The sequence below is a fragment of the Trachypithecus francoisi genome, unplaced genomic scaffold (assembly GCF_009764315.1).
Source record: "Trachypithecus francoisi isolate TF-2019V2 unplaced genomic scaffold, Tfra_2.0 Lachesis_group0, whole genome shotgun sequence".
Classification (NCBI taxonomy): Eukaryota; Metazoa; Chordata; class Mammalia; order Primates; family Cercopithecidae; genus Trachypithecus; species Trachypithecus francoisi.
This window is the reverse complement of record NW_022681453.1, coordinates 32,797,009-32,823,168: the sequence shown is the minus strand read 5'-3', so window position 1 is coordinate 32,823,168 and position 26,160 is coordinate 32,797,009. Positions and strand designations below refer to the sequence as shown.

General features: G+C 43.7%; 1 protein-coding gene across 2 annotated transcripts in view; it reads left to right on the top strand.

The window, feature by feature from the left end:
• Positions 1-11,976: 11,976 nt before the first annotated feature.
• PRICKLE2 (prickle planar cell polarity protein 2) overlaps positions 11,977-26,160 on the top strand; it is a 358,609-nt gene continuing 344,425 nt past the window's right edge. Inside the window, exons 1-2 of one of the 2 annotated variants that reach the window (XM_033210349.1) lie at positions 11,977-12,171; positions 12,930-13,015. In XM_033210349.1, the coding sequence (XP_033066240.1) occupies positions 12,130-12,171; positions 12,930-13,015 (128 nt within the window). In that variant the 5' untranslated portion in view covers positions 11,977-12,129. Of the gene's footprint in view, positions 12,280-12,929; positions 13,016-26,160 lie in introns of both variants that reach the window. The other variant, XM_033210348.1, reaches the window with a different exon arrangement.

Below are 26,160 nucleotides of genomic sequence, written 5' to 3'. Positions count from 1 at the left end.
CCAGAGCTTCTCATTCACCACCCCAACCCCAAACATCTCCAAGAGCAGCCCACTTGCTCTTTCAGGCTCTCTGTCTTTGAACTCCATTCTCTCTCAGCAATACAGTATTTAGATTGATTTTGCCTCTCTGTCTGTCTTCATCCCTCTCTCTGCCTTGCCCATTACCCAGACTTTTCACAACAAAGGAGAGCACACGAAACATCCAATAAACAAAAATCTTTCCCCTTTCTTCCGTTCTACCTGGGCCTGTTTCTTTTTGCCCAACATCCTGATTTTGAATTTTTTTTAAAGCCAGAAACTGGGGAAAGGAGAAGCAGACATCAAAGACAAAATTCCCTTTATTGAAAATGACAGGAGAGAGTTAAAATTGGGCACTGTTGCACATTAATAAGCCTTGTGTTCATCACAATAATGACTTCCCATCTGTTCATTGCAAGACCACAGACTCCTACATGGTTTACACATTTCCTCCTCATTCTTCTTGCCATCTCCCCCCCAAACAGGTGTCATAGGTGTTCACAAACAAATCCCATTAACTACCAACTCAGGTATGTATTTTTTCCCCCATGCCCTACTCTAGTTCCCTCCCTCTAATAATGTCTATGGCTGAGTTCTTCCCTGATTACCATGTTGGGGGATATTAAACAATACTGCTTCATGCACCAGTGACTTATAGTGAATTATAGCATCACACTTAGAATCATAGTCTCTTCATGAGCTAAGCCTGATGACTTAATCTCTCTCTGTGACAGCTTCCTCATCTGTAAATGGGTTGTGAGAATTAAATTAACTTGCTTAGCACTGCAAAATGTTGGCTCTCTACATATGTCAACATTTCCATTTTTCTTTTTACCATTCTTTTTTGGAGGGGACAGGAAGAAGAGAAAGGTGAGTCTGCTAGGAAGTGAAGAGAACCTGGTAAAGACTTAGAGCAGGAGCCAGCAAACTATGCTGGACCAAACTGGACCTACCGCCTGCTTTTGTAAATAAAGCTTCATTGAAACACTGTCATGCTCCTTCATCTATGGCACTTTTGTACTATAATTGCAGAGTTGAGTTGTTGCGATAAAGACTGTATGACCCACAAAGCCTTAAATATTTCCTATCTGACCCTGTACAGAAAAAATTGCCAACTCCTGATTTAGAATATAAAAATAGAATCACTTTTTCATACACTTTGCCATTGATGAGATGAATGTCATATGAGGCTTTCTCTTTCAAGTGAAGTGGTTAACTGTTGTCAGAGTTTCTGCATCTGAGTCAACTCTTACCAACAGCAAGAGTTAACATCTCTGAGGCCTAATCCAAAATAAGGTTATGTTCTTTAGAAGCCTGGCCAGTTCTCCTAGGAATACAAGGAATATAGTGTGAGATAGTATTGCAATTCTGATAAGGCCACTGGGACAGGGATGCCCAAGGGCTCATGCATGTCCATGCTTCTCCTCTTCTTAGACACAAAGTTAGTTGATGCTTCCCAGTTCTCTTGCAGTAAAGGAGGCCATGTCTCAAGCTTGTGCCAATGAAATTTGGGGAAAATATGTCCACCACTCCTCACTGACTCTTCACCTTCTCTTTTCTTGTCTGCAGGTCAGATTCAGACAATCCAGTGGAGCACTCTGAAATTGAGAGGAAGTGGTCCAATAGAATTTTCTGGAATTATGGATATCTTCTATTTTGTGCATATTTAGTATAGTAGAATCTAGTCACACGTAGCTATTGAGAACTGGAAATATGGCTAATGCAACTGAGAAAGTGAATTTTTACTTTTGATTCATTTAAGTGTAAATGGTCACATATGATATCACTGCCATATTGGACATTGCAGTTCTGGAAGATGGCAGATGCAGCCCTTAGAAGAATCATTGGCCTGAATGTCTGGGTGGAGCAGAGCACCACCTTCCCACTCACTCTTTCCCTCCTCTCGCCCCCTCCCCTGCCTCACTTGCATCAGACTGTGATGTGAGCAAAAGCATGAAATAGCTCTTTTGATAGGCCTGTGAGACTTGCTGTTCATTGGACTAGCTAGGCTGCTCTGACTCATGCAGACCCAAATCCTGGCAACCACTTTTATGAAATGACAATTCAGTCTACTACTTGTCTATTGGTACATGCCCAAGGAATGTGAGGGGCCTCTGCTTGGATCTAGTTTTCAACCTAGTCTATGGCACTGATTATCCTGTTTAAAAGACAAAAGAGGTGACTTCATGGGCACTTAACATATTGGCCATACTGACCCCATCTGCATGCTATGTAGGAAGTTTTAGTTCATTTAAACTGAAGTTCCAATGGTTTTTTTTTTTTTTTTTACAACCATTTAAAATTGTACATGTCCCATACATGACAGAGAAAGGGTTGTCTGGTTGGATGATTTTTGGCTTGCAAAAAGAGAACACAAAAGAAAAGCATACATTTTAATACTCAAGAGACCAAATTCTCTGCTGAAGAGGAAATGAACTACATATCCAGAAGGGTCCTGCCAAGAGGCCAAACGGACTGTGCTCTCTTGGGGGAGTTCTCAGTGGTGATGAGAACACCACTTTTTTTTTTTTTTAGTCATTTCCAAGGTGAGATATTGACTTGCTGCTAGAGCAGGACAACTGGTCTCTCTTTCATTGCTAGCAGCAGAGTAAGGGTCTTGCAAGTTTGAGGCAGCAGCAGAGAAAGGGTCTTCAAGTTTCAGTCCAAAGCAAGAAGAGCTAGAATTTCACCAGCTATCTCACCTACTCTGTGCCCACCTGTTTCTGGATGAAGCACTGTGACATCTGTTTTATTGTAAAGAGAACCAACTTTGGAATCAAATGGAACCTGTGTTGAAATCCTGAATCTGTCACTAGCTTGGACAAGTCACTTCACTTCTCTCAACCTTGTTTTATTCCAGTTAGGAATAATAGTAAGCCTATCCTACAGAGCTGTAGCAAGGTTAAAATGAATGGTGGTCTATAGAAGCGTTTAAAATAGGGCTTCATACAGAGCAAGTACCTGGGGAGACTGAGGGTTTGAACCACATAGTTCCACTCTGGCAAATCACAGAGGGGCTGTAGGATGGTCCTTTAAGGAGGATGTGTTTTGGGCTAACTGGAACAGTGCTTCTTAAACTCCAGTGTGCATTCATATTGCTTAGGGGTTTTGTTTAAATGCAGATTCTGAGTTACTAGGATTATGCAATTTGAATAAGCTTGCAGATGATTTCATGGCTGCTGGTTTCCGACATCACCTTTGAGAAGCAAAGAATTAAAGGTCTTGTCCTGATCTGTCTCCTTCTCCTGTTATCTATGCAAAAGAGATACACTGTTTACTTTGCATAGTGAGAGGGCAGGTACAAAGGTAGGATGAGGATAATGTAGCATGAGCACAGAGAAGGAAAATCTAGGATGATGAGTAAAGAAATGGGAAAAGGGATGGATTCAAGGCTTTCAATCCTGAGTAGACTTTAAATTCACCTGGAGAGCTTTAAAAAAACTAGCCATTGCCTGGTCCCAGGAATACTGATTTAATTGATTAGGATGGGGCCAGACATGACATATTAAAGAAAATAACTCCCCAGATTATTCTAGTATGTAGCCAGGGTTAAGAACTGCTGGGCTAGACAAATGAGACAACTTTCCCAGATGGAAAGAATCAGGAAGGGGTCTTATCAAGATATTCTGTCAGGTTTGGTTTTCAGAGGGCTGATAGGAAAGAAAAAGAAATGCTTCATGGAAATTGCAGGTAAGACAGGCCAACTGGTTGAAACCTTGAAAAATCAGATCATTTGATCAAATTGTTCCCAAAACATGAAATCTCTGCCTCAACTGAAATAATCACTTAGCTCTGGGCCTTTAAAGCAATCTGTTTGTCTGTTGGGAAGCTAGGGTAAATGGGAGATGTGAAATCCATGCCGTTGTTTGGAACTGGAGACTTTTTAACAATTTCTTTAACATTGTCAGTTTGGTTGTCTTCTGTGATCAGAAGCTGTTGTTGTGTTGTTTTGTTTTGTTTTTTTTTTTTTGAGACGGAGTCTCGCTCTGTCGCCCGGGCTGGAGTGCAGTGGCCGGATCTCAGCTCACTGCAAGCTCCGCCTCCCGGGTTTACGCCATTCTCCTGCTCTCAGCTCACTGCAAGCTCCACCTCCCGGGTTTACGCCATTCTCCTGCCTCAGCCTCCCGAGTAGCTGGGACTACAGGCGCCCACCACCTCACCCGGCTAGCTTTTTTGTATTTTTTAGTAGAGACGGGGGTTTCACCGTGTTAGCCAGGATGGTCTTGAACTCCTGACCTCGTGATCCGCCCGTCTCGGCCTCCCAAAGTGCTGGGATTACAGGCTTGAGCCACCGCGCCCGGCGATCAGAAGCTGTTGAATGATGTTCATCTGAGCACAGAAGCCAGACTTTTCTGTAGCATTAACCAGGCCTCAGTCCAGTGGGTCTCTAACAGGGTGCCATGAGATCAGCACAAGTGCTCCAACACATTCTGACCAATGAGCATAATTAATTTGTTGTAATTGACTTTACACTCTTGAAGCCCAGGTGTAGACTTCCTTCTTGTTACCAGAAGCCAGCTCAGACATGGCCCTTTGCCAGCCTCAACACAAAGCTCAGCCCTCTTCCAGGATTCCCTAAGAGCTAGGCATGTCAAGCATCTGAAAATAATATGGTTTTACAGAAGATTCCTTACATCTGCGGTGGGGCCAGCTGAGGCACTGAACAATATTTTGTTTGAGCAATCCCCATTGGACACATCTCTCCCCTGAATCCCTGTCTGCACAGCCAATAAGTTGATTCTCCTCTGTCAGCCTCCCTAGCCCTCACCCATTCTTTTATTCCTTTACAAGACAGCTGAGTTTAGCCCTGTCCTAAGTGCTCCACACTCGACTGCCTGCACCCAGGCATAGCAAACACAAAGCCCTTCGGAACCCCAGGCCCACCCTCTTTAGATATGTTATAAACTGTTACTGTTGAGGAGGTCATTACAGTGGGTGTCAAACTGGACACAGCTTCTGGTAAGAAGAAGAAAGCATAGCAGATTCAAATCTCAGCCAAAGAACCTGACCGTGAAAAGCCTTTGCCTAAAAGGTCATGCAGTCCACAGTTCTGCTGTACAACTGCAGCCTGGAATCACATGTGGAGTTCTTAAAATGCTGGTGGCTGGGCTGTACCCCCTGAGATTCTGCTTTAATTGGCCTGGGGTGTGGCCTGGGCATTAGAATTTTCTTAAAGTTCCCAAGTCATTCCTGATACGCAGCCAAATTTGAGAGACATTGTTCTAAAGAGGCTTAGTGCTAAAGGCCAAGTGAAAAGGGCAACCAGTCCTACATTATAGTTGCAATTGCTTTGTCCTCATTACTGACCTGTTTGGTCTTGTTTTGAGTCTTTTAATCCCTTCAATTGAACTCTCCAAAGTTCTACCATTGGACAGTATAAGCACAGAAAGGTTGGGAACCACTCAGTAATACGGAATCTCAGTGAGACAGAGGCCATTAAATGTCTCTCTCTCTCTCTCTCTCTCTCTCTCTCTCTCTCTCTCTCTCTCTCTCTCTCTCTCTCTCTCTCTCTCTGTATGTGTGTCAGAGAGAGGGAGAGAATTTATTTTTGAGTTAGAATTGAGGAGAAAAATGAGCTCTGTGTGGCAAACCAATAACCTTGGTTTCTTGATGACACTCAAGCATAGACTAGGGAACTAGGGGAAATAGTGTGTGTGGAAACTGCCTCTCCTCCCCTTTTCATGGTTTCTATTCAATTGATGGAAGCTATGCCAAATTCAGCCAATGCAGAAAAATAATACAAAGGCTGGAGGAGAGCTCAGGGAAAGGAGCAGCTTTGCCAGGTGAGCTGGAGAGAGTGGTCGGGGATTATGGGGAAACGAATGCAGTCAAGGGGAAAATAACAAGAGAAAGTCCACTCAGTTCCCCCAAAAAATGCTATTACCTCAGACCTATGCTGGTTCTTCAAATGCCTTTTTGTGTGAAGGGGCACTGAGTGTGCTCAGAAGGTGCACAGCAGGGCAATCTTGTGTGGGTTTGCTTGTGTGTCTGTGTGACAGAGAGAGAGAACATCTTAATAGAAAGCTATCCCCAAAGATGGGAAGGGATCATGAAAACTTGGGACAACAAACCTAGGCTTTGTTCCTTCTGAAACCCCCTTCTCTTACCAGCGTACGTGTCGGGGAAGTCACACAGCTACAGCAAGTGTTTGTTTCCTTTTCTGACCTCACTGTGAGTCTTGGAGTCCCAATGTAATAGTTTTGAATGTACTCTGCAAACAGTAGACTGGGACACAAGTAAAAGGGATTATCCAAAAGTCAACTTTGCATATTTGTGCTTGTTTAGGGCTATTGGGAAAACAGGGAGCACAGTACTCAAAAGTCTTCAAATCCCTGGTTAAAGGGAGTGACAGAAAAGCTGCACCAAAAATACACTTTTTATTATTATTATTACAAAAGACACATATGTTCATGGGGAAAACAACTCTAGAAAATTGCAAAGAAATAAAATTTGAAATTTTTTCCTTCTAAAGAAAAGTAGTATTTTTCGTACATAATAATTATGAATATTTGAAACCCATTTATACTTCCAAAGTGTTTCTTAATTCAAAACAATACTTGCTTCCTGTAGAAATTAAGAATATATAGATAAGAAAAAGTAACAAAAGCCCCCTATATTTTATCATCTAAAGATAACTCTTAGTCTTCAAGAACTTCAAAAAGTCAAGTAATTAGCTGGGTGCCGTGGCTCACGCCTGTAATCCCAGCACTTTGGGAGGCTGAGGCGGGTGGATCACGAGGTCAGGAGATCGAGACCATCCTGGATAACACGGCGAAACCCTGTCTCTACTAAAAAAAAATATTCAAAAAAATTAGCCGTGCGTGGTGGCGGGCGCCTGTAGTCCCAGCTACTCAGGAGGCTGAGGCAGGAGAATGGCGTGAACCTGAGAGGCAGAGCTTGCAGTGAGCCGAGACTGTGCCACTGCACTCCAGCCTGGGCGCAGAGCGAGACTCCATCTTAAAAAAAAAAAAAAAAGGTAATTATTTTATATTTTCACTTTTAATTAGTATAAAAGGAAAACACATTCATTTTTTAAAAATTAGATAAGCAAAAGAGAAACTATGAAATCACTTAAAATTCAATTCCTAAAACAATCCTAACCAGTAACATTTTTTGTTACAGTTGGTGGACTTCTTTTTTTCCAAATATGTGTGTATTTTTGAAAGTATAAGAGGTACCCCAAATCTTCTGCAAATGTAAATTCATATTGTTATTTTGTAGCCTGATTTTAAACTGGAACAATATTCACACAAATTTTCTCATATCCTACATCTTTTTTTTTTTTTTTTTGAGAAGGAGTCTCGCTCTGTCGCCCAGGCTGGAGTGCTGTGGCGCGATCTCCGCTCACTGCAAGCTCCGCCTCCCGGGTTTACGCCATTCTCCTGCCTCAGCCTCCCGAGTAGCTGGGACTACAGGCGCCCGCCATCTCGCCCGGCTAGTTTTTTGTATTTTTTAGTAGAGACGGGGTTTCACCGTGTAGACCAGGATGGTCTCGATCTCCTGACCTCGTGATCCACCCGTCTCGGCCTCCCAAAGTGCTGGGATTACAGGCTTGAGCCACCGCGCCCGGCCCCTACATCATTTTTAACATCTGGGCAGAATGCCATTGGAAGGATGTACCATTATTTATTTTTACTTAATGGATCCTTTAATGTTAAGTATTCAGATCACGTGTGATTTTTCTTTTCGTCTTAGAAACAACACTGTTGTGACTGTCCCTCCAACTACAGTTTTCTCTTTTTTTGTAATTTACTTTTCAGGATAAGCTGAGCCCATGGTACCACAAAATTCCAAGGCTTTTCAAAGAAAAGGATATATGCTGTTTAGTGTAGTACTTTATATCTTTTCAGATATTTTTGCTTTAAATATATTAGGATATACTTATACATTCAAGATTATTTAAATCCTGTGAAATAGCCCACCTGCACTGCTCTCTTTATTCCAGTTATCTCCTGATTTCTTTCTGATGACATATGTCTGATTCATGCCTAGACAAGAAAATGTATAGACTACAGAAGAGTGCTCATTGGGAAGGAGGAGGAAAGCCCCTCTATAATCCCACCACTAAGAAAAAAATCATCTTTCCAGTCATCCTGAACTCCCCCACCACCCATGGCTTTAAATACTCTTTAAAATTACCATTTGCAGACTTCTGACTCAGAGGACACTTTGATAGAGCTGCTAAGTGTTGGCTACTATTCAGGGAGATTTTACCCGTTTTGCCACATTCAGAATTGTTTCTGGTAGGTCACAGAAATAAGTGTGCACATGTGTGAAGCTGCTCTGAGCTATTGTGTTCTTTCCTAGTTTAGAAAGTACTTTTTGGACACATTGCTGAGGTTTCCCGCAGGTATGTGAGAACAGCGGGCCAGAAGCTTTGCCTGGCTTAAAAGTCACAGATTTATACAGAAAAAAATAGAAAAGCCAAACTACACAAGACAGGAACCTATATATAGGTCAAGAGAAGGGGAGACACAGAGCTTCTCACTGCCGCTGATCCAGATTTGAGGTAAGAAGACCTCAGGCAACAAGGGCACCGTTCTCAATCTAGATAAATACTTTTACATTTCTGGTTATGAAATGAACACGTTCATTATAGGAAATAGATTTAAGAGGCAGAAAGGAAACAAAACCTTATAATTTCACGATGAATACATTTTAATGTGTTGTGTATCTCTTTCCAGTTTCTTGATGCATATTTTAGGAGCAATTACAGGCAAACAGTCTATTCCGGTTTTGTTTTTCCACCTTACATGATAGCAAAGTCGTCTTCCCATGTTGACAATTGTGTATGAGGATCTCTTCAGGTTCCTTTAGTAACTGTATTGCCTTGAGAGATGAAGAAAGAACATACATCAAAGATGTCTATGAACAGCAAATGCAGTGATAAAGCAAAAGGAAATTGTCTACTATTCACCTGCAGCTGACAGCAAGAATGTATTTTCCTTCCTGGGTTACTAAACTTTGTCTTCCTAAGCAAGATAAAGTGGTTGTTGAATAGATAAGGAAGATACTACCTCTCATACATGAATCTCAGGTGTAAATAAGCCCATAGAATACTGGCTCAAACTCAGAGGAGATTCAGAGGAAATAGAGCAGTGGGGACTGGGCTTAGGAAGGGGTTCTTTTTATGGCAAGCATCAGGAGAAACCCTTGGAGCACTGTTTGTGGGTTGGGATTGGGTCACATGCACATGGCTTATTCATACAACATTTAAAGTCCACTCACATCTTCTTGGCATCTCCTCTTTGATCACACAACAAAAGTTAAAGGCCAGAAACACTCCACCCATGCTCCCAATGATGTTATCATTGCACCCTCCACCAGCCACATCTGAGGCAAGACAGCTGCTCCTAGCTCTTGTAGCTCCATTGAGGGAATTTGAATAAGGCAACACTTCCTCAAGATATTCGCCCTCCATCTGTTGGAAACTTGTAATGCACTAATTTTGTTACTGACTTTTGCTAACATTTTTCATAATTAAAATAGTAATAGGTGATATCCACAATCACAATGTGAGCACTTCCCTAACCTCCTGGCCTTTTCCTCTAGATACAAGGCCGCATGCAGTACAGAGCTGGGTGTGTGGTGCTCTGCTGAGAAAGCCAGGTGAGCATCCGGCCCTGTTACTGACTATAATCTCCGGCTGTGATTGCTGACATCCCTCCCCCCGGCCCCCTGCCTAATCTACTGCCTTAGATTTAGTTATTTAACAAATGTTTGTTGAACATTTGAAATGAGTCAGATGCTGTGCTAAGCCTGGGCTAATGAAGAGATAAAAAAGCCTGGGCATTTACCTTCTGTGGATATATCATCTAATGGTGATAATGGGTGGTGAGTAACTTAGATAAAAGCAATATAAGGAAATCTATCCTTAGTATCCCTGAGTTTTGGAACATTTTTACCAGGGCCAGGATTAAGGTGAGGTGAGTGAGGCACGTTTATATAAGTATAGGGTAGAATCCTGTCTTTATTTAAAATGATATTCTGTTCATCATGGAGTTTTTTTTGGTGTTAACTTTGATTCTTTAGAATATTGAATAAAAACATGGTTTATTTTGGTTACTGAGTTTCTTAGCACCTCAGCACATGTTGCTCCCAAAGTAAAGGCCTTCTTTGCCTCATCCTAATTCTGGCCTAGAAACGAAACCAAACTTTACTGTCTAGGCAGTGAAGACAATCAGCTGACACTGATCCACTGGGTGTGTCTGAGTTATGGCCCCTATTCTTTTGAATTTGGGGTGTAGGTGGTTTGGCCTTGCCACTCATTTGCTGTGCCACTCCAGGCAAACACCCTTTCTTATCAAAGTTCAGTGTCTCATCTGTAAAACACTAAGTTTGGACAGTTTTCTTTTTTGACAATGAGAAGAATGTCTTCTTTCAAGAAATATTTATAGATAACCTACTAGAGGCAGGCATTGTTACAGGTTCTAGGGCAACTGAGGCCAAGAAGACAACGTCCTTTCTGTTGTGTAACTTGGGTTTGGGTGAGGACAAATAAACAAGCAAACAAGATCATTTCAATGTATGCTACACATCGTATTAGTGTGTGCGAGATCATATTAGTGTGAGAGAGGTTACAGCGGGGGCCAGGAAAGTTCTCTCAGGGAAGGTGATGTTTGAGTAGAAACATCAATGATAAGCCGGCATGTGACCTGAACCTCTCAGACTTATTAAGTTTTTCCCTCTTTGACAGTTAATCTTTATTTTTATTTATTTTATAAGGACAGGGTCTTGTTCTAACACCCAGCCTGGAGTGCAGTGGGGCCATCATAGCTCACTGTAACTTCAAACTCCTGAGCTCCAGTGATCCTTCTGCCTCAGCTTACCAAGTAGCTAGGACTACAAGTGTGCACCACCATGACTGGCTAATTTTTTACTTTTTATAGAGATGGGATCTTGTCAGATTGCCCAAGGTGGTCTGGAGCTCATGGCCTCAAGAGATTGTCCTGCCTCCCTCTCTGAAGGTGTTGGGATTACAGGCGTGAGCCACGCCTGGCCATGACAGCTAATCTTTAATGAGCCTTAGTGTGTGCCTGTTATAATAACTATATATGTCCCAACTCAGCTCTCTCAACAATGGTGTGAGATAAGGACTCTTGTTACATCATTTAAAAAGATTATTATTATTATTTTTTTTTTTTGAGACAGAGTCTCGCTCTGTCGCCCAGGCTGGAGTGCAGTGGCCGGATCTCAGCTCACTGCAAGCTCCACCTCCCGGGTTTATGCCATTCTCCTGATTGATAAGGAGACAGAGGCACAAAGAGGTTAACTTGGGGAGATCACCAGCTAATAAGTGTTGGAAAAGGTAATGGGAGAAAAGGCACTAAAGGCGTGATGGCTTTAAAGCTTGAATACAATGATTCAACAGTTACTTAATGAGCATCTACTATACTCTAGGCACTGTACAATTACATAGGGACGTCACTCCTCCTCCTCCTCCACTTCCTCTTCCTCTCCCAACACCTGATGAACACCAGGTTCCAGGCACAGTACAAACTTTTAAAATAATCCATTTTCGGGGGTGAGAGGGCTGTTTTATAGCTTGATTGTGGTGGTGGTTACAGGTCTGTACGAATTTGTCAAAACTGGCAAAACTGTGCACTAAAAAAGGGTGAATTTACTGTATGTGGATTATACCTTAAAAAAACTCAACCCTCATCCTTCCATCTCCACTCCCCTACCCCAGCTACAGCGGCAGGGGAGCGTGAAACGGTCCCTGCCCTTAGGCTGGGGACAAGGGTGAGGGACGAGCCTTCGGGGGCGGGACCAGGTGAGCGCCGGGAGTTGTGCCCAGTGGGCCTGGAAGCCAGGAAAAGGGAGAAAGTGGCCCCAGCTGGGTGCGGGGGAGGGATGGGAAGAGCCGGTGGACCGCGGGGCGAACCCGGGAGGGCGGGGGGATGCCGGGAGAGAGGGAGGGACCTGCGGGCGGGGAGGGAGAGGCAGAGGAAAGGGAGGAGGGGTAGGCGTGAGCTCCGGAGAGAGCCGGGGGCTGCAAGGCGGAGACAGCCAGGCCAGCGGCCGCCGAGGGTGCCCGCCCAGGCGACCCGCCCTCCCGGCCGCGGCGCGGACGGACCGACGGACGGCACTGCGAGCAGGAGGCGTCCGGCCATGTTCAGCCGGAGCTCCCGGAAAAGACTCTCCAGCCGCTCGGTGAGTGTCCCCCGCTCGAGCGGGGCCGATCGCCGGGCACCTCCAGCCGGCCGCGAGCGCCCGCGCGCAGCCCCACTGCGCCCCGCGGTTGCGCACCTGTGGCCCCAGGTAAGCCAGCCCCGCGGGCGGGGCGAGTCCAGGGCGCCAGAGAGCGCTCGAAGGCGCGGGAGGGGTTAGGTTCCGACCCCGCGGCTGGGCTACAGGGAGACCCGAACCGTGGTCCTCAGGGTCACAGTCTGGGGGATCCCTGGAAAGCCCCTTCTCTCCAGGCAAATCGGAATCCCAGCACCAAAGCTCCAGCGTCCAGCCACTTGGAGCTCTAGCGCGGACTTGGACTTTGAGGCTGTCTTTTGGGGTGTCCTCTGCTGCCCCCTTTCCGGGAGCACCAGCCCGGTCCAGCGATGCTCGCTTCTTGTGGACTCCAGGGAACTGAAGGGTCTTGCTTTTGTTTCTTAGAAACCCGTGACCAAGGTGTCTGGGGGAGACAAAGCCCCAGCCGTGGCCATTTCTAGGTGGTGTGGTGCCCACGCCGGAGGTAGCCTGCCTGGGTCCGCGCACCCTTCCCCAGGCAGACGGGAGACCACCCCTGGGGCACTGGCAGCGCCCCGCCCCGTGACCCCCATACAGAAGAGGAACAGTTGACTCAAATCACAGGAGGTGGGGTGGGAGGGGCAGACAATCCTGCCTGGGACACGAGTGGGGCTGTGGAGGGAGCCCCCGTGGTGGAGACATGCGTGTGTTTTCTTTTTGTTTTGAAGTTGACCGGACTGGGGCGGATAGAGCGAGGCCAGCCATGTAACGCCTGTGGTGACCAGTGCCCTGGGTTCGCCTTACATAAATGGAGGTAGGAAGCCTTAAATGCACAACACTACAGCAAGAAAAAATATGCAATATGTAATATATATATATATATATATATATATATATATATATCCCCCGCGCCTTAAATCTCACTTGTAAGTCACATGGAAAGAATGCAAAGGCTGTTTCTTTAAGAGCGGAGCTACATCTGCTACAAATATTGGAGGTGGAAGTGGTGGCCAGACACTGGGGGATGCAGGAGAGCCGGGCTCAGGCTGCGTTTCCCTGATGTGAAAACTGGATCCCTAGCACTGGCACTATGTGTCTAGGTAACTCACTCCAAAACAATTCACCCTGGGCGTGACATTGTTGCCAAGTGCCACAGTGCTGTGTGTGTAGGATTCCCTGGACTAGCTGGTGTTTTCCAATTGTGTTTTTAATTCAGCGCCTGTAACTCTTGGTCCCAACCACAGATCCATTGCTGCCCGCCTGCGCCGTGTCAACCCTCTTCGGTGGCCAGATGTTTCTTATTAAATGTGCCTTGAGTGTTGACTTCCAGGCAGCCCCAGCTTGGATTGGAATGATTATGTTTGGGAGACAAGGGAGCTGGGTGCCCTCCCAATGCATCTGGCTGCTGGGGCTCTGGTTGGGAAAAGTTGGGGTGCAGGCTTACAAGCTGTCAGTTTGCTGATTTCAAGCAAGAGGTGAATCCTCTCTGGCGTCTTCATGAAAAGGAAAAACTGGTGACAGGAGAAAATTGTGCAATATCGTAACACATTCTCTCTTGGATTAGCGCATCTTTCCCCCTTTCTCCACCACTCAAGCTGCTTATGACAAGGGCTTTTTCTGGATGCTAGGCAGAAAAGCCTGCTTTGATTCCACACCCCCACCCCATTAGTGCGTCTCTACTTTTCCCCATTTGTAATGTGTGCTGGGCACCCAGTTATAAGAAAACTCCCAACCAGCTCCTTCAGAAATTAAATGCTTTTGTTCCTGCTTCAGATGGGTCTGGCAGCCTCTTTGCCTTTGTTTCAGGGCACTGAGCGCAACCCTTATGGCTCCCGAGCATTTAATAACTTCTGTGTCAGAGTCAAGGCAGACGACCTTATAAATATGGAATTGGCAGACATAGACATTCATCAGTGGTACCGATGTGGTAGCCCAAATCGGTGTGCTGTAGGCCAGATCCTTGTGTGTCCCAAATATGAATATGGGTGAAAAAATGAGAATAGGTGTAGAAGCTTTATTTTGTAAACCGAATCCAGCATGACAAAACTACTGAGTGCTTCCTTTTTGATGCATCTTGTGCTCTAATGGGGGTGGGAGAGGCAGAGTAATGAACAGCAGAGTAAGTGATTTCCAACTTTCCTTTCCTCACCTACTCTGCAGCCCTTGGGTCAACTTCTGAACAGGGGCTTTGTGGGGCAGTGGCGCAGGGTGGGTGTGTAGCCTGACTTCTCTCCTTCACTGTGTGATCCCTGATCACCTGTCTGTCACTACTCTCCCTAGTTCCCAGTTTCCCTACTGTTAAGTGGGCATAATAATGGCATTTAATGCAGAGCATGATTGTAGGGATTAAATAGATCTTGAAAAACACATGCTTTGTCCAGTCCCAGGCATATCATAAATATTTGCTAATTTTGTTAATGATTTTTAGCATCCCTTCAACCACTGCTCAGGAGGAGACATAACTAGTGTATCTGGGGATGCTAGGGGTCCAGGGCCACTCTAGACTTCATGATCACAGCTTTTTGAAGAATTTTAAGCTGTTTTAATCTGGCTGATTTTGCAAAGGGAAAACAAGTGTTTTATTTTCAGCCCAATTATGGAACTATTCTTTTGGAAAGAGACCCTTTCAACAGGCTTTGACAGATTTTCATGCTGAAGCAATTGCCCTACCCCAGCAGAAAGACCACTTTGGCTTCATGAATAGGGTTTTTATGGCACTTCCACCCATTGCTGGAAAGGAAGCGGCTTCTTGCTCTTACCCTCTCCTTTTCTTATGGGCATACTTTTGGGTGACCTTTTGGAGAAGAGAGATAACTATTTCTGGGTTACATAGCACGGTCTTCTTTTTGGCAGTTTGAAACCCACTTTACAGCCCTCTCACTGGGGCAAGCATGAGCCCCTTTGAGAGAGAGTTGGGCCTGGGTAGGAAGAAAAGGTAGGCCTGACACCGAGGCCGAATGCTGCCTTAGATCTGACCCAGGGAGAATGGAACTGTCCTCACCCCAAATGCCAAAGAACCCTAAGATGATCACTTGTTTCCTTTGTTCACTGCGTCATCCCCTTCACTGGTCTCTCTGCTTCCACCCTGGTCCCCTTCCAGTACTTTGTCCACACAGCAGGCATCTCTTAAAAACAGGATAGAATTGTGTTACTGCCTCCTGGCATGACGGCACTAAAGTTCTAGGGAGGAAGGGTGTTGTAAACAAACTTTGCTTCCCTCTGATATGGTGGAGCTTTGAAGTCCAGACAGAGCAGGGCTGGCATTTGCAATGGCTTCAGCAAGCTGTGTGACCTTGGGCAAATGACTTAGGTTCCCTGAGTTCCATTTTCCTCACCTGTCAAATTGGCAGCTCTCTAAGGAACAAATATTTGAGGGCTTGCTCTGCACCTGGTACTCTGGTGACACAGCAAAGAACAAAACAATATTCCTGCCCTTATTCCACTAATCACATTTTAGATAAAATAGTGAGGAAAGGATTCTCTGAGAAGGTGACATCTGAACAGAGATCTAAATGAAGCAAGAGAAGAGGATCGTGCTCATTCGCACCTGACGCAGGTACCAGCAACATCATCATCTCATGGGAGATTGTTGGAAATGCAAAGTCTCTGGCCCGCCCCAGACCTCCTCAATCCAAATCTGAGCTTGAAAAAGATCCCTGGCTGCTGCTTGTATGCATTAAAGGTTGAGAAGCATTGAGTTAAAACACCCAGCATTGTGTATGGCAAATTGCTTTTCCTACGTCGAGTCTTCCTCTGTGCCAGGAAAGATGCCCACGGTCCTGTTGAAGTCTTGTATATTTTATGGGGATTTTCCTGAGTGATCATACACTCTTTCCATTTTTGTTGTCACCCACACCTTTAGGTAGCAACTGTGGGGTTTTTTTTTTAGAATTTCTAAAAAGAACAAAAACAGAAAAACAAAAACCTCCAAGACAGGTATTTATGAGTCTTAGAGTACAAAGGTCTCACAATTGTCAGCAGGACCTCTCTCCTCCACCTGATGTAAGGCAGTTGGGGAGCAAAGGTGGCTATTGCAGGGTGCTCCCCGCAGATGACCTATCCTGGAAGAAACATCACTTCGGGGTGGCCTAGGGAAGCCTCTGCTGGGCTGGGCTGCTGAGGGAATTTTCATTAAGGAAGATTAGGGCATCTTCATGGACTGCAGCCAGAACAAAATCATTAATAACTAAGCACTTAGCTTACCCTGCTACAAGATAGCTTTCTGAGTGGGGGTTAATTGGCCTTGCTTGTTTGCAACCAGTTTGAACAGGGAGAGAAAAATAGCCATTTTTACAGTGAAGATTTGCTTATCTACATGCCAAGAACTGATGAATAATAATAGTAATAATTATGGTAATACCAAAACAGCATCAGCAATAAGAACGAGTGCTTGCTTTGTCCGGGATCATGCTTCCTTGTTTTACATACGTTTTAATTTCATCCTCACTAAACCCTATAAAAATAGATGTGATTATTTTCCTGGTAAGAAAACTGAGGCTGAGGGTTGTTAAGTAACTTAACCCAAGGTCACCTGGCTAAGGGAGAATGCTGCTGGGATTTGGCTCCAAAACCAAATTTGGCTCATTTTCTTGTGATTCACTGCCTCTTGTTACTTGTTCTAAAGTAGTGCTCACAAACTGAAAGCCCTTGAGTCAAATCCAGCTTGCAGATAGGTTTTGTTTGATCCATACAACATATTAAATAAGGAGGCTTTTTCTAACATAAGCCCAGGTTTCCGGCTTCTGTTGAAAAATCCAAAGATCAGGTAACATCAGGAATACTTTCCTGCATTTCTGACAGTATCTGACAGGAGCTGAGTAGTTGCCCTTTAGATGGGCGTGACCGCAGCTCACCATACTCTCCAGCAATCTAGTTGAGTTCAGGGAACTCTTCAAATATTTAGGTTACCTGTCAGGGACTGGAAGTGATTGAAGCTTGCAAATCCTGAATGAGCAATCTCATCTCCCCCAAAGAGAAAGTAAGCTTTCTCTATCAGCTACCATTTTAAAGCTTGACAATGCCAGGAAAGTGTTTTACATCTTTTCTATCTTATCATTCATGACAGCCCTAGAAGGTAAGTGCAGTTATTTACATTCATTTTAATGGGTAAGGAAACTGAGTCTCAGAGGAGTTAAGTAATTTGCCTATGGTTACACAGCCAACTGCTTAATGGTATTGTGTCCCCATCTGACTTCAAAAGTCTGTGTTCTGGGCCAGGACTTCTCAAACTTGCATACAAATTACTGGGGGCTCTTGTTCAAAATTCAGATTCTGATTCTATAGATTTGAGGTGGGGCTTGAGATTTTCCATTTCTACCAAGCTTTAGGATGATGCTGTGAAGCTGGTTGAGGGACCAACACTTTGAAGAGCAAAGATTTAGTTTAGATTGGCATCAGTAAAATACAGCCTGCTGGCCAAATGTGACCCTTTTCCTGTTTTGTATGGCTCATGAGTTACATTTTTAGATGGTTGGGGGAAAAAATCAAAAGAAGAATATTTCACAACGTATGAAAATTACATGAAATTCAGATTTTGGCACCCAGAAAAAAGTGTTATCTGAATAAAGTCATACTCATTTACTTACATCTTATCTATGGCTCAAATATGTAGGTTACCTGTCAGGGACTGGAAGTGATTGGAGCTTGCAAATCCTGAATGAACAGGTTTTTGTGCTACAGTAGCAGACTTGAGTAGCTGCAGCTGAGATTGTATGGCCCAGAAAACCTAAAATATTTGGTATCTAGATCTTTATAGAAAATATTTGCTGACCCTAGTCTATACCACTATCTAGGGGAACATGCAAATAGCTTATCTTAGTTTAGAATAAAGGGATCTGAGAATCTTTTGGAATCAGGGCTAGAGGAAACACCCCCTCCAACCTAGATGAGAATGGTGGTAAAATCAAAGGCAACCAAAGAGCTAGGGAACAGACCAAAGCATTTTCTAAAGGGCATGTGGAGATGAGGCTTGCAAGACAAGATCAATGAACCTCCAGTGGATTCTAAGCCCCTTGTAATCCCTTTAACGTTTCAGCTTTACTGATAAATGTAGATTCAACTTGAGCATTAAAAGACGGGCTTTCCTAACAAGCCTCCTGGAGTCCCACTTTCATGGGCAACTGACATGGAATGCCCAGTGCAGGGGGAGTGTTGTGAGATCGTTATAATTATGCAGAGCTGTTTGTCTCCAGACAACGGCTGCCTTTCCAGCCGGGATGCCTTGGCCAGGATGCAGTTGCTCCAGAGGCAGCACTTGCTGGGCTAGCCAAGACTGTGCCTTGAAAAGTCTCCCTCCTTAGTTGCCTGGGTGATTGTGTTGATTGATGACTGAGGCAGCAATTCGGGGTGATGCCGGCCTGGTTTCCTTTAATGGATTGTAATTTGGCTAAGAAATGGGTTCCCACTGATTATTTTGCTTGGAGAGGAAAAACACTCTGCCTCAGTCACTGACATGCCAAAAAATGGGAGAACAAGGAGAGGCGTTTTGGGGGGTGGGGGAAAGCATAGATTGAGTTACGCCTAACATCAAGGCAGGGAAAGATACTTAGCTGATAAGAAGGTTGCAGGTTGGCTCACTTAATGTCATTGGCATTTAATAATACACCTGATAGAAGTTGAAATACCTTACAGGGTTTTTTTCTCTGCAGGAAATATATCAGTTTATGCGAATATATCTGTATTATTACCTGTTTTTGGAAATAGACACAACTATTTTAAAGATATTAAAATATCTCACACATTTGGACATATGAAAAATACACATCATAGAGGGGAAACCCCTTCTTTTTCATACCTTCTAGACCAGGGGTTGGCCAGCTGCAGCCTGTGGGACAAAATTAGCCTGCTACCTGTTTAGTATGGCCTACTAGCTAAGAACGGTTTGCACATTTTTAAATCGCTGAAAAAAAAAATCAGAAGAAGAGCAACATTTTTGTAGCATGTAAAAATGATACAAAATTTCAATTTCAGAGTCCATAAATAAAGTTTCATTGGAACACAGCCGTGCCTGTTCATTTAGTAACATCTGAGGCTGCTTTTGCAGTAGCAGAGTGGTTGAGACAGCCCTTATGGCCTGCAAAACTGAAAGTATTTACTATCTGGCTCTATACAGAATTAGTTTGCTCACCCCTAAGCTACAGATATATGTTGTTTATAGTCTGGTATTTATTTCCTTAGGTTCTTTCAGATTATTTATTAATATTGCTTTAACAGAAAATACACATTTATTTTCTGTTAAAAGAGATGTTATCTTTTACAGCTTACTTTTTTCATACTTAGAAATACTTTCTGGACATTTTTCCATGTCAGTATATAAAAGCCAAAAACATCTCATATATTTATTAGTTTTCAGAATCCATTGTATGGATTATGATTGAGTCAAAATTTCTCCCTTCATGACCACTTTGTTTTCCATTGTTCCCAATTATATATCATATAATGATAGCTTTTCTCATGCTACAACGTGCCTGTGTATTTTTACCCAATTTTATGTTTCTGTGGTATAATTGGAATTACTAGGTGAGAGGAGGTAACATTTAAAATTTTAAGTGCTCTTGCCAAATTGTCCTCTGAAAAGATGGCACCAATTTGCACCCCCATTCTTTTAAAAATTTGAGTACATTTATGTGCTCTTTGGGCTGAAACTTTGAAACATCTCAACTTGTATAGCAATCTGGTAATTCTTGTTGAATCACTGCGAGTGACAATTTGTGCCTGATGACTACTGAGAAAGTACAGAGCATTGATGTCAATCGTCTTTTGTTCAAAATAAATTTTATTGGTTTTTAACCATGAAAGCGATACCCACATTCTGTTGAAAGGTTGTCATTCCTCCTGATGCCTCTGTAGTTTAAGGTTGTTGGGATGAGGGAAAGCCTAATAAATTTGTTATTTTGTGGTCTCTTGGTTCAAAAAACTCAAAGGTTATCCTTTAACCATGTGATTAATGAGTACCCCAGAGGGATTTCCCTATGGAGAGAGGAAGCATTCCCTAATGGGAATGACTTGCAGATCTTGAGCTTTTTGAGATCAAAGGGATTGAACCTGCCTGTGTATGGGAGAGTCATAGGGGGATGATCTCTGAGGGAAATGTATATTTCTAGCCAGTGTCACAGAAACTTCTATGAAGCTTGTAAGGGTTTATATGAAAGGATTATAGCTGAGTGATTAAAGGGACTGGCTTTGAAGACTTTGTTGGAATTGTAGATTTGGCTTTGTCTCTTACTAGCTGAATGGCCTTGGGCAAGTGACTTAATATTTTTGAACCTTGATTTTTCTCATCAGAAAAATGGGGATACTACTACTTGTCTCATGAGGTTGTGGTGGGGGAATGCGTGTCATGTGCCTCCCACTTTTCATGACCTGTAACCTGGGCTTGATATATGTTTGTGGTTTCAAGAGGGTTTAATAAAGACAGGGCACATATGGAGGAAGAATATCTGGGTTCAAGGTCCTGGAAATTGTAGGTTATGTAATCGATAACAAGTTACTTCCCCACTGTATTAGTCCATTTTTACACTGCTAATAAAGACATACACCAGACTAGGCAATTGACTAAAGAAAGAAGTTTAATGGACTTACAGTTCTGTGTGACTGGGGAAGCCTCACAATCATGGCAGAAGGTGAAAGTTGCGTCTCACATGGTGGCAGACAAGAGAAGAGAGCTTGTGCAGGGAAACTTCCCTTTTTAAACCATCAGATCTTGTGAGACTTATTCACTATTATGAGAACAGAGGTGGCTTACGCCTGTAATCCCACCACTTTGGGAGGCTGAGGCAAGTGGATCATGAGGTCAGGAGTTCCAGACCAGCCTGACCAACATGGTGAAACCCCGTCTCTACTAAAAATACAAAAATGAGCCAGGCATGGTGGCCCCCACCTGTAATCCCAGCTACTCAGAAGGCTGAGGCAGGAGAACAGCTTGAACCCAGGAGGTGGAGGTTACAGTGAGCTGAGATCATGCCATTGCACTCCAGCCTGGGCAACAGAGTGAGACTCCATCTCAAAAAATAATAATAATAATAATAATGATAATAACAAAGAGAACAGCATGGGAAAGACCTGCCACCATGATTCACAACACATGGGAATTCAAGATGGGATTTAGGTGGGGACACAGCCAAACCATATCATTCCACCCCAGCCACTCCCAAATCTCATGTCCTCACGTTTCAGAACCAATCACGCCTTCCCAACAGTTCCCCAAAGTCTTAACTCATTTCAGCATTAACTAAAAAGTCCACAGTCCAAAGTCTCATCCAAGACAAGGCAAATCCCTTCCACCTATGAACCTGTAGAATCAAAAGCAGGTTAGTTACTTCCTAGATACAATGGGGGTACAGGCATTGGGTAAATACAGCCATTCCAAATGGGAGAAACTGGCCAAAAACAAAGGGGCTGTAGGCCCCATGCAAGTCCCAAATCCAGTAGGGCAGTAAAATTTTAAAGCTTCCAAATGGTCTCCTTTGACTTTATGTCCCACATCCGGATCATGCTGATGCAAGAGGTAGGCTCCCATGGCCTTGGGCAGCTCCACCCCTGTAGCTTTGCAGGGTATAGCCCCGCTCCTGGCTTCTTTCACAGACTAGTGTTGAGTATCTGCACCTTTTCCAGGTGCACAGTGCAAGCTATCAGTGGATCTACCATTCTGGGGTCTGGAGAAAGATGGCCCTCTTCTCACAATTCCAGTAGGCAGTGCCCTAGTAGGGACTCTGTGTGGGGGCTCCAACTCCACATTTTCTTTCTGCATTGCCCCAGCAGGGGTTCTCCATGAGAGCCCTGTCCCTGAAGCAAACTTCTGCCCTGGCATCCAGGTATTTCCATTACATCCTCTGAAATCTAGGCGGAGGTTCCCAAACCTCAGTTCTTGACTTCTGTGCACCCTCAGGCTCAACACCACATGAAAGCTGCCAAGGCTTGGGGCTTCCACCCTTTGAAGCCACAGCCCAGGCTGTACCTTAGCCCCTTTTAGTCATGGCTGGAGCGGCTGGGATGAAGGGCACCAAGTTCCTAGACTGCACACAGTATGGAAACTCTGGGCCCAGCCCACAAACCCATTTTTTCCTCCAAAACCTCCTGACCTGTAATGGGAGGGGCTGCTGCAAAGGTCTTTGGCATGCACTAGAGACATTTTCCCCTTCGTCTTGGTGATTAACATTCAGCTCCTTGTTACTTATGCAAATTTCTGTAGCCGGCTTGAATTTCCCCTCAGAAAATGGGATTTTCTTTTTTAGTGCATTGTCAGGTTGCAAATTTTCCTTTTATGCTCTATTTCCCTTTTGAAACTGAATGCCTTTAACAGCACCCAAGTCGCCTCTTGAATGTTTTGCTACTTAGAAATTTCTTCTTCCAGATACCCTCAATCATCTCTCTCAAGTTGAAAGTTCCACAGATCTCTAGGGCAGAGGCAAAATGCCTCCAGTCTCTTTGCTAAAACATAACAAGAGTCACCTTTGCTCCAGTTCCCAACAAGTTCCTCATTTCCATCTGAGACCACCTCAGCCTGGACCTTATTGTCCATATCGCTGTCAGCATTTTAGGCAAAGCCATTCAACAAGTCACTGGGAAATTTCAAACTTTCCCACATTTTCCTGTCTTCCTCCAAACTGTTCTAACCTCTGCCTGTTACCAAGTTCCAAAGTTGCTTCCACATTTTCAGGTATCTTTTCAGCAGTGTCCCACTGTACTGGTACCAATTTACTGCATTAGTCTGTTTTCATACTACTGATACAGACATACCCAAGACTGGGCAATTTGTTGTTGTTTTTTGACTGAGTTGTGCTCTGTCACCCAGGCTGGAGTGCAGTGGTGTGATCTTGGCTCACTGTAGCCTCTGCCTCCTGGGTTCAAGTGATTCTCCTGCCTCAGTCTCCCAAGTAGCTGGGATTACAGGTGTGTGCCACCATGTCCAGCTAATTTTTGTATTTTAGTAGAGATGGGGTTTCACCATGTTGGCCAGGCTGGTGTCAAACTCCTGACCTCAAGTGATCCACCTGCCTTGGCCTCCCAAAGTGCTGGGATTACAGATGTGAGCCACCGCACCAGGACCGAGAGTGGGCAAGTTACAAAAGAAAGAGGTTTAATGGACTGAGGAAGACTCACAATCATGGCAAAAGGTAAAAGTCACGTCTTACATGGCAGCAGACAAGAGAAGAGAGCTTGTGCAGGGAAACTTCCCTTTTTAAACCATCAGATCTCATGAGACTTATTCATTATCATCCGAACAACATGGGAAGGACATGCCCCCATGATTTAATGACCTCCCACTAGAGCCCTCCCACAACATGTGGGAATTCACGATGAGATTTGGTTGGGAACAAAGCGAAACCATATCACCCATCATGAGTAAAAGCCTTTCATTTGGTGAACGGGAGTGATGATTCTTGTCTCATGGACTAAACTTAGAAGAAATAGAATGGAGGGCCTCCTTGTGTAGGACTTTAGGTTCCAAAGGAATGAGACTTCTGATGGCATAATAGATTCATATTACATGTTACACACTCACTTCAGGTGAAATGGAGTTTGATAGAATTGGACCCTACAACCTCACAATGGTTTTGCCTAAGTGAATTATGCGTATGATATTTATAAAAACAGTTTGCAAACTATAACAGAAAGAAAACTTTCAAACTCTGCCCCTGGGGTCAGTACATAAAAAGGGGCCTTTCTTAGACCCTGCAACCCACCAACTGGACAATGGAAATTCATGTCCGTGATGAAAACATGTCATCAAGGCAATACGTAATCAGTTTCCCCCAGCCTGCTTAATTAGTATGAATTGTTTTTGCTCCCGTTGTGCCACATTAAACATTTCCATTTACGTGATCACAAGTCCCTAAGTAGAAGCTCCCTCTTCTGAAGCATGAGAAACATGGATATTTATATAAAATTTGAACCTGGGATCTCTGGAAACGCCTGAGATTAGATCTGGCCTGTAGGTATATTTTCTTAGCATTGCACAGGATTTAAATTTTAAACCAGTTGCCAACATTTAAGATATTGTGTAAAAATTCAGATTTGGGCTCTCTCTGGAAAGATGACAATATCTGGCAAAACTAGTCTAATATTCTTTTCCTTTAAGATGAAACATGTTCAACTTTTTCACAGTTTCCACCATTCCCTATTGTCTTACACCTGGCCTGCCTTGCTGATTTACATTACTGGTTGGCCACTGCAGACATCAGATTTTGTGACTACTGATTTGAAAGAAACCAGTGAGTGAGTGTCATGACTGGAAGGATGAAATGAATGGTAGGTGGCTTAAAGTCACTACCTGGCAGGGGCAGCTGCGCTAAGCAAGTTCTCTCAGCAGCTAAGCACTCCCTTTCTGGGAGATGCAGTAGAGGAGGAGCAGACACTATTGAGGGCCTGCTGTGTGCTTGGTTTCTTTCAGGAATCACTTCATTTCCTACTCAAAACAGTTTCCTGAGGCATGTCTTATATCTTCCACTTTTTAAATATGGGGCTGCAGGGAGGTTAGGTAGCATGCACTCATTCACCTTGGTAAATAAGTAATGGAATCAGGATTTGAAGTCAGATCTTTGAGGCTGCAGATTACAAGCTCTTGAACCCAGCGAGTGTTTAGCTCTGGCATTTGATTATTCTGGTCTAAATATAAACCTGTACCTTGGGGAAAACAGTTTTATATTCTCTATGGCCTGGGGATGAGATCTGACTAGTGTCTAAAATAGAACAAAATGTCTGAAGAACCCTGGACTAGTTGGTTTATTTGGGGCAAGATTCTTAAAAGGGAAACTCCTTCAAATTAGAGGTTGTGGGGTTGAGCTTACTGGGGTGTCCGAAAGGTGCCACCTTGAGAAAAATGGAATCGAGTGCAATGTGACTTCCCATTCCTTAGGAGGCCACTTGCAGTTTTCTAATCAGATCTGACTACATTAAATTGGGCTCCATTCAGCTTGTTAAAAACTTTGGTGTAAATTGGGCTGCCTGGGAGAGTTTGTGTCGGGGGAGGGCAGCTTTAAAAATGCCATTTGCATAATGATTCCTGGAGGAAAACTCTACAAAAGGAATCAGTCAAGGGAGGGAATGTACAGTACCTCCTTTCAGCAGCCAACTATACGTCAACAAGCCTAAAAATAAACAAGATGTTTGTTACCCAGCCTTTGAACCTAGGCTTTTGAATATATGTAGCGACCTTTGGTGTCACATTGGCAAAACAGACACAAGCACATTTGACTGTTGGAAGGCATTTAATGAGCGCACTATTTGATTTTATGTTTGGTAAACTACTTGGTGATGCAGAAACTGCTTTCACAATTCTTAAAAACTGGCTCATTATATGTACCTCTAACACCCAGAGTGGGTTCTCCTACTTTGAGTGCTGAGGAATTAGGCCTCCAGGGGACTTATTAAAAGAATGCAGGTGCTTGCTTTCTTCAACAACACTATGAAATTACCCCGATAATATAATTTCCCAAAGTCTTTTGTTCCACAATCAGGGACCCAGGGATACTCCCTGTTATTTGCATCCTTGGTGACTCGGCCTTTGAAACTCTTCCAGCAACTTATTGAGTTGTTTGGAAATCACAATGACAAGTTCCTCTCATCTTTATGAAGCCAAAAGTTTGGAGACAATAGATAACTGAGGAAAGTGTTCTTCATATCTGGGTGCATGTTTGTTGCCACAGAGAAGGACACATTACATACGTTTTCCTGGGTTCTGGGAGGTGGAACTTTTTTTTTTTTTCTGTTTTTGGTAAAATTTTGGTGGTAACAGCATTTTTTTTCCTGCAAGACTTCCATGTATTTTTAAATTGTTTTTGAGCTTTGAGTTGGTAGGAGGTGCTCCTTACAACCTTTGATTTGCAAACATTTATTCCTTGGTTTAACCCATCCTTGGTTTAACCCATTATGACCACCATCACTCAACTGACTTGCCACAAACTGGGTAAATACTTACCTTTCTTTAATTATCTTTTTTTAAAAATCTTTTTTATTAAC